The sequence below is a fragment of the Copadichromis virginalis genome, linkage group LG6 (genome assembly GCF_057382275.1).
Source record: "Copadichromis virginalis isolate Kocher_CV1m ecotype Utaka linkage group LG6, C_Virginalis_male_GT1.1, whole genome shotgun sequence".
Taxonomy (NCBI): Eukaryota; Metazoa; Chordata; class Actinopteri; order Cichliformes; family Cichlidae; genus Copadichromis; species Copadichromis virginalis.
The window spans coordinates 42,855,853-42,863,575 of NC_140623.1; the positions used below are offsets into that span (position 1 = coordinate 42,855,853).

The 7,723-nt window shown below is 44.4% G+C and overlaps 1 protein-coding gene across 2 annotated transcripts in view; it reads left to right on the top strand.

Moving 5' to 3' along the window:
• Positions 1 to 6,654, top strand: part of LOC146708575 (T-lymphocyte surface antigen Ly-9-like) — a 28,015-nt gene extending 21,361 nt beyond the window's left edge. For both annotated transcript variants that reach the window (XM_085460600.1, XM_085460599.1), the window contains 2 exons: positions 5,348 to 5,409; positions 5,862 to 6,654. In XM_085460600.1, coding sequence (XP_085316726.1) covers positions 5,348 to 5,409; positions 5,862 to 5,975 — 176 coding nt within the window. In that variant the 3' untranslated portion in view covers positions 5,976 to 6,654. The remainder of the gene's footprint in view (positions 1 to 5,347; positions 5,410 to 5,861) is intronic.
• The last annotated feature ends 1,069 nt before the right edge of the window (positions 6,655 to 7,723 follow it).

Consider the following 7,723-nt stretch of genomic DNA (forward strand, 5'->3'; position numbering starts at 1 on the left):
ATCCAATAGTTTCTTTAATATGATTTTCTTACCTGAAAACTTCAAAGGTTTTCAGAAATCTGCAGCAGTTTGAACATTTTCCAAACAGAACATTCAGTCAGTCGTCTGTGTGTGGACAGCAGGACTTTCATACTCCAGGAAGCAGAGGAAGGGCGAGGCAGGATGTAATGTGGAGGAAGGTCAGACGTTAATGCAGGAAAGTGAAAGAGGACACGAGCATTCAAGGAGCCAGAGCAGCGGCAAACTAACCGCACCCACCAACTGTTTTCAATGAGAAGCAGTGTGTGAGCTCTGAAGGCTTCTGGATGTTATCATGTGATGAAGGGGAACAAAGAACACACACATGTAAAGGAAGCACTTAAAACGTGCGGCTATCCTAAATGGGCGTTCTTAAAGTCAGCAAAGAGGCACAGAAAAGAAGACCAGACACCAGCGAGGGAGGATAAGAAGGACAGACGCAACAATGTTGTCATCCCCTATGTAGCCGGTGTATCAGAGAAACTCAGGAGAGTTTTCTCCAAGCATGACATCCCAGTGTATTTCAGACCCAGCAACACACTCAGACACAAACTTGTTCATCACAAAGACAAAACGCCAAAACACAAACTTAACAATGTGGTGTATGCTGTACAGTGCAGCGAGGAATGCTCAGACCTCTACATTGGAGAGACCAAACAGCCACTTCACAAGCGCATGGCACAACACAGAAGAGCCACCTCCACAGGACAAGACTCAGCAGTCCATCTGCATCTAAAGGTCAAACGTCACTCTTTGAGGATGCCAATGTTCACATTTTGGACAGAGAGGACAGATGGTTTGAAAGAGGAGTTGTTAATTTGGGTTGAACCCAGGACTCGCTTGGGTCCTTCTTAATGAGATCAGGAATACTTGGAGTTGGACCCCTCTATGTTTTCTCTTGTGCCATTACATGTGGTGGCTGGTAGGCTGGGGATGGATGAGGTTTATATTGCAATGATGTTGTGATAGGTCTTGGTACCTCGGCGACGGGCTGCTGGCTCCAGATGTTGGTGGGGGTTTGACTCTGGAAACTGGGATAAGCCCTAGCAGAAAACTGCTCCTGCCAAGGAGACTTCAAATGTTGCTGAATGATAGGTGGATGTTCAAACTGAAAGGAAGGTGCACTGTTGGGGAATGGCGGGGTTGGCCGACTAGCTGTCAGTGTCTGCTCCTTTAACAGCTGTAGTTCACCCATCATCCTATCCAATGTATCAATCATTGTAGTATCCTTGGGTGGAATACTCTGAGCTGATGGTGGGAGAAAGTATGGCCTTTGGTATTCTTGTTGAGCATGGATGTCCTGCCTATTGTCATGCTGCGGCCATGGACTCGTTCATGCATCTATTCTATGTGTATGGGAACTAATCGTGGGGACACTGATGGGCTGCATACGTTGGGAGGAAGACAGAGGGGGTACATGTGTTGGGGGTGGTCTCTGGTCCCGTTGCTCTGACAGGTAACCACCTCTGTCTGGTTCACGTGTTTGGGCGTAAGGCTGAGGTCTGCCATTCATACCATACTGCGAACCCGAAACCGCAGACATTTCCCATGGTCGATGGAAAGGAGAAGGAGGCTGATGGTTCAGGCCATCCCTACTGGACACATGCTGCCGCATATCCTGCAGATCATTCGGAGAAGCGGTCCATTCATCCACGGTGTGTTCCCATCCAGGCTGACTTGTTGGGCTAGACGAGCGGGAGGTCTGTACAGACACTGCCGATGGCACATACTGCTTTCGCTCTTCTAGCCCGGGTGCATACTGTGCTGTGTACGAGTGACGGTAGGATGTCATGTCTCGTTGGTGGCCCACCAAGCTCACCTCATAGTCTGCAAGGTAGGGGGGAGGTTGTACTTGGCGCCTTGGGCGAATTGATTCTGAGACATCTTCACTGGAGAAGAAACTAGGCTGCATCTTTAGGATCCAAGGAAAGCACCCTCCGGCTCGAAGGACCAATGTTAATTTGGGTTGAACCCAGGACTGTATAGGCGTTGGCTGAATAGCAGTGGTGTTCACCTTGGGGTGTCGGTCAGAACACACAGGACGCACAGATAAAGGTTATACCGTCTTTACTGTGATTCCTCAGCTTAACAGCACAGTACAGCAACACAGTAATGCAACCGCAGGCTTACAGAGTGGTGAGGGGTGTGGGTGTGTGGTCTGTGAACAGAACATATACAGAATACTCAATGTAATAAACATCTAAGTCATGAATTATGATGCATTAGCGTTCTTCGAATCTAACCAGAACTACAAATGGGAATTCCTATATGAACATCTACATGCACGAGTTTCATACACTACTCCCAAACCCTTACAGTACATGACATTGATTGCCAATACACCCAACAACAATATATCACAAACACCAAATCGTTTAGCTTACAGCTAGCAGGTATGTAGCATAACAGCTAGCATTAGTAGCATGAACTAGCCACATAGCGAACAGGTCGATACACATTGCACTTCTACATCCACTAAATGTCTAATTGGCATAAAAGACTAAAACTGCCCTTTCCAGGCATGGCTCCATGTCTACTCACAGTTCTTTAGCGACGCACACAACTCACACCGTGTGTAGACATCCCCTGCAGAGTCAGTCTGCCAGGTGGCTCTTGCTATGTGTTAGCTCCAACTCTGATCACTGGAACATGTGCTCAATAGTGCAACTGTGCTCTCTTGCCACAAGGGGGCTCCGCCACACAGCTGACAGCCTTTCCAACAGGAGTGAAAGAAGCCATTTATGTCCACTGTGAGCGACCATCTTTGAACAGAGGCGGTGGTTTACGACACCAACTCTCTGCCATCTATAATCCAGTTTTGAGATCCCTCCCCAGACGCCTTAACGCCCACTCACATCCTGGACCATCTGACCTCAGGAAATTACACGATAGGGTGGGGCCAGGTTTCACAATGAGCTCACCCAAAACCCTGGCTGATTGGGACCCACACCCAGTTTCACACCTTGGCTCAGGCGATTAGAGGATCATCAGGGGGTCCTTTTGTCCCTCTGTGGGGGGAAACTCCCACTAGGTTTATATCTGGGACTCTCCACCATTTGACCTTAGAACTGAAGAAGCTTCTCGGATGAGAGGTGAAACGTCTTCAAGGTTTTCTTTCCAAGCTCTTAGACTATGATAACCTGGAGGACTGAGAACCTTCAGACATAAAAGGACAATGCAGTTTAAAAATGAAAAGTTTTATATCACAAATTATGAATTATCTGTTTGCCCAGCTGGTAACATCTGGTGGACAAAGGTTGTTTCTCCGTCTCTTCTTTATTTTACTTTTTTACTTTTTAGTTCATTTGCTGTTATAATGCTGATACAGATACTGTCTGCAGCTTTATCAGCAAACCGTTAATACCAGCAAACATATCAGCCTCATATTTCAGGCTCTACTATTATTTTTATAAAGTTTCTTATATCTGAAACCAGGAAAGAAACCTTGATCATGAAAACACAGGAGAATCTGATGGATTCATGATGGTGCTGAGAATGAGTCAAGAATAAAAATAAAGAGCTCAAACATGAACGTTTGATATAAGATCCTGTTTCAGGAGAAAATAAAACAGAGATTTGACACTAGTGGGAAACTTTAGACCCTCCTACTGTCCACACAAAGCTCCAGGGACTCTTCTGTTTTCTGGAGACCTGACTGATCATCAGGCAGTGACCTCATCATCTCTTACTGAGGTGATTTACCTCAGATGCTTCGGTAATACTGAACACCAGGTTCACCCTGTCATGTTGGTTTGCAGTTCTTCCTCCATCCTGCTATTTAATGGTGGTTGCTAAGCAGCACCTTGGTGACAGTAGTATCACATTAACTCCACCAGGTGATTTGATCTGATTGTGTGATTAATCAGAGTAGATTGCAAATAATCTTTGAGAGCTTTGATGTAGCTCAACTCAGTGGTGGGCACATAAAGAGCAAAGCTGTGGCTCCTCAGAGGTTCAACACTTTCTCTTCTATAAGGTTTGCAGCGCTGCAGGGTCACACTCCACTGATGCCCGAGAGTCAAAGTTCATACCTGAAGCCTGCACAGAGCTGGTGAAGCAAACCCAGAAGAGGAGCAGGAGGGGAAGTAACACTCGATAGCAGACAGGAAGTCTGGAGATGAAGTTAGAAGGACTGTGAGATTTTAACCCTGTGCTCGTTATCAGGCGTCAGCTGGCTGCTGAGTCAGTAACCTCACATCATGCCGCTTTTAGAAACAGCCTGCACATGCACACTGGGTACAGAAGTATAGATACTTATTTTTACCTTTTTAACTCGTGAATTTAACACTTTGCTTAAAATGTACGCACGCTGTTGATTAGTGTTAGCATCGGTTCAGCGCTGCTGCTGTATTATAGGTAATTATAAGAGGAAGCTCGTTTTAATTAAAAGCAGAGGGGAACTTAGAACTTCTTCTTTTATGAACGTCATAACTACTCCTGTTCTTTGTGTTTGCGACGGCTGTGGGAGTTTTAGAGTTTGCTTCAGGCCTTGACGTGTCTGTGCTCGCTCAGCGTTTGCAAGAGTCAAACGCTCATCTAGAGTCAGCCGAGCACACAGCACAGGCATGTTTGTGAGTCTGAAGGTCATGTAAGGGTTGTGTATCTTTCCTTTGTGCAGCCAAGCACCTGAAGTGTTTCTATGACCACCAGCGTGACGGAGGATGTGATGCAAACAGTTACTATGGAGACATTTGTTTCCCATGAACATGAATCTCTGTGGATTCCTTCTGGTTTCACTGAGACTCGTTTTATATACACATGAACACCTTTCTCTGCTCGTTCAACTTCAGTTTTTATCAAGAAAGTTGTATTTAGCAGTTTGTGCTGACTGGTACAAACCTCACAGAGTCTTTGTGTGTTATTGGTTCCATGTACTTTCATTTTCTAGCATTCAGTTCAAATCTATAGCTCCAGGCAGCAGCAGCTGTCTTCTCATAGAGATTTCTAAACTAAAGACGCCACAGGATTGTAAAGAGAGCTCTGATGGTCAGAAAACCCAGCAGAGGTGTGTCTGGTGTGGTTTACTTTGTAACAGGATGGACTTCCCACAGTTTTCCCCATTTTCCAGCAAATCTTTGCTGCCCTGGTTTCCAGCTTTGCTACGGTTCGGTTTTTTAGGGGTTTTCTCGTGCGATTTTTGACAGTTTATTCCTGCTTCCTCTTTTTTCTCCTCTGGATCGTAAATCATCAGAAGCATTTTATTGCCTCCATGCGTCCATGACCTGATTATTTTCTGTTCTTTCACTTTTTTGTTTCACTTTTTCTTGTCAGTTTGTGCTTTTAAAGTGTTATCAGTTTAAATTTAACTTCAGCTTTGTATGTTTTGCAGGCCCCGCAGGCACACAGGAAGAGGTCCAATATAGTGAAATACAAATAAGCAACAACAGACAGGTTGGTGATGTTTCACTGAGAAACTCTATCATTAGCAGCTCTGTCTCCAGGGCAGACGTCATCATGTGTCTGTTAGCAAACATGCTGTGTTTGTTCTCACCAGTTCCTGGAAACTGAATGCAAATAGCACCTGCAGCACACAAAGGCTCAGGTGTGCACAGGTCATCTGCCAATCAGAAGGCTGGTGGTTCAATCCCTGTGTGTGTGTGTGTGTGCGTCTGCGTTGTTCGCCTGACATGAACATTTTGCAGAAATCCTTCTTTTTCCAAGGAAAATAAAACGATAATCTTGAAGCTCATTTCCTGCCATTTATCGAGTCATGCTCAGTAGCCCTGTTTACATCAGCAGGATGGACTCTGATAACAGGAACGCCCTGTTACAGGAACAGCAGTATCTATTTCATCTCTTCCACTTTACTCTGTTATCTGATGCCTCTACTTTCTCCTCTACAGGGGGAAAATATACCAGAGTCATCAACAACGATCCTCCACACCAACCTGACCACAGTATACGATAAGCTGGAGGCCCATCGCATGATCACGGACAACCATGCTGAAAATACCTGAGACCACGTGAGAAATTCCCAACCGAGAGTTTCCAGAAAGAAAAATTTCAGGTTATTGTTTTTTGACTGAATTAGTTGCTTTCGTTTTATTTACATTATTTCATTTATTTTACGAACTGCATGTGCCTCTGTGTCAGCCTGTTAGATTTCTGTTATTGAGTCTCACATTTCAGTTGAATTCACAGCAAAGCTTGTTTTCACTTCCTGCAGCTAATAAAAAGTCTGTGCATGAAGGAATTTGGGAAATGAGTCAATGATTTAAAAACAACTAACACACTCAGCTCAGGTACAGCTGAACTGGTTTCATAGTTAAAGCTGTCGACTGAATGCAGCGAAGCAGCCACGATGTCCAAACATCGGCTTTGTGTGAAAGAGATCAACCGAGTTCCACTTTTGAGTTACACAATTTTGTACCACAAGACGTGCAGCGAGTCAGTCTTGTTTTCTCCATCCAGTGTTAAAATCATCTTCCTTGTTCAGCCCAGACTGTGCAGGCTGGTGGTGGCATCTCACCCGGACTGTTGGCTGATACTTTTGGTGATTTATGTTCAGGCTGGTTCCCAAAAACATTTCATCCTTCATGTTTTCTGTCTTGTTCTCCCACTCTTGGTTTTCTGTGTCTGTGTGTTTCCTTGGAAATATCATAACCTCATTTTGTAAATAAACCTGTTCAAACCTTTCCATTGCTCAGCATGTGGGTCCTTCCTTCTGCCTGCAGACTAGTGTTACCTGTTGCTTGTCAGGTGATACTCCCTCTAACCCGGATGCTCCCATTGGTCCAGAGCCGTCCTCTGGTTCTCAGCAGCAGTGTGGACCAACATCACCTGGAACCTCTGTTACAAAAAGACTTTTTTGTGTAATGATCAGTGTTGGGAAGGTTACTTTTAACATGAATTCCACTACAGATTACAGATTACATGCCCCAAAATGTATTTTGTAATGTAATCCATTACATTACTCAATGAGAGTAACGTATTCTGAATACTTTGGATTACTTAATATATTATCATCCTTTTTACAACTACATGAATGTGATTTATTACTGAAGGTTACTCTCCACACCAACACCAGCTAGATGTTTAAATCATAATATAAATGAGTAACAGTAGGTGGACATTAGGTAAGGCTGCACTTTTTGCTGTGATCTCGTGTAGAAAACTATTCCTCGCGTATATAAAACAGGTCCGCGGCTCTGAACCGTAGTAAAGGGACCTCTGGCTGATACGTCGGGTTCGTGTCGGCTCGTAGCTGAAAACTAGCTTTACTTTGTTGTCTGGGTCAACTTTGCTAGCAGAGACAGAGAGAGGCGTTGAAAGGCTGCTGCAACAGAACTTATTGTTTCAGAGGAAACACGAACACAGCGTACAGTCGAGTCTTAATAGCTTACTTACAACTGGGCTCGTCAGGCTCTGTTTGGCTGCAGTGGTTATTATTATATTTACATGCTTCATACATGCGATGCCTGTAACACTCTGCCTATTGCCTTCATATTAAATCTTTTTTTGAATAATAATTTTTTTAAATATTCCTTCACGTCATTATGCGGCTGCAAGTAGAGGTGACATGGGCCGTGACGTTCAGACACGGCATTAGAGCCTCGCGTGTTTTGTTTGGGTTTCCACTGGCGTGGACTTACAGAAAATAGAGAGGGGACAGCCGAACGTATGAAACAGGAAAATACCGCCGTGTAATCCGTTTATTTTAACAAAGTTACTGTATTCTAAGTACCACCTTTTTAAACGGTAACTG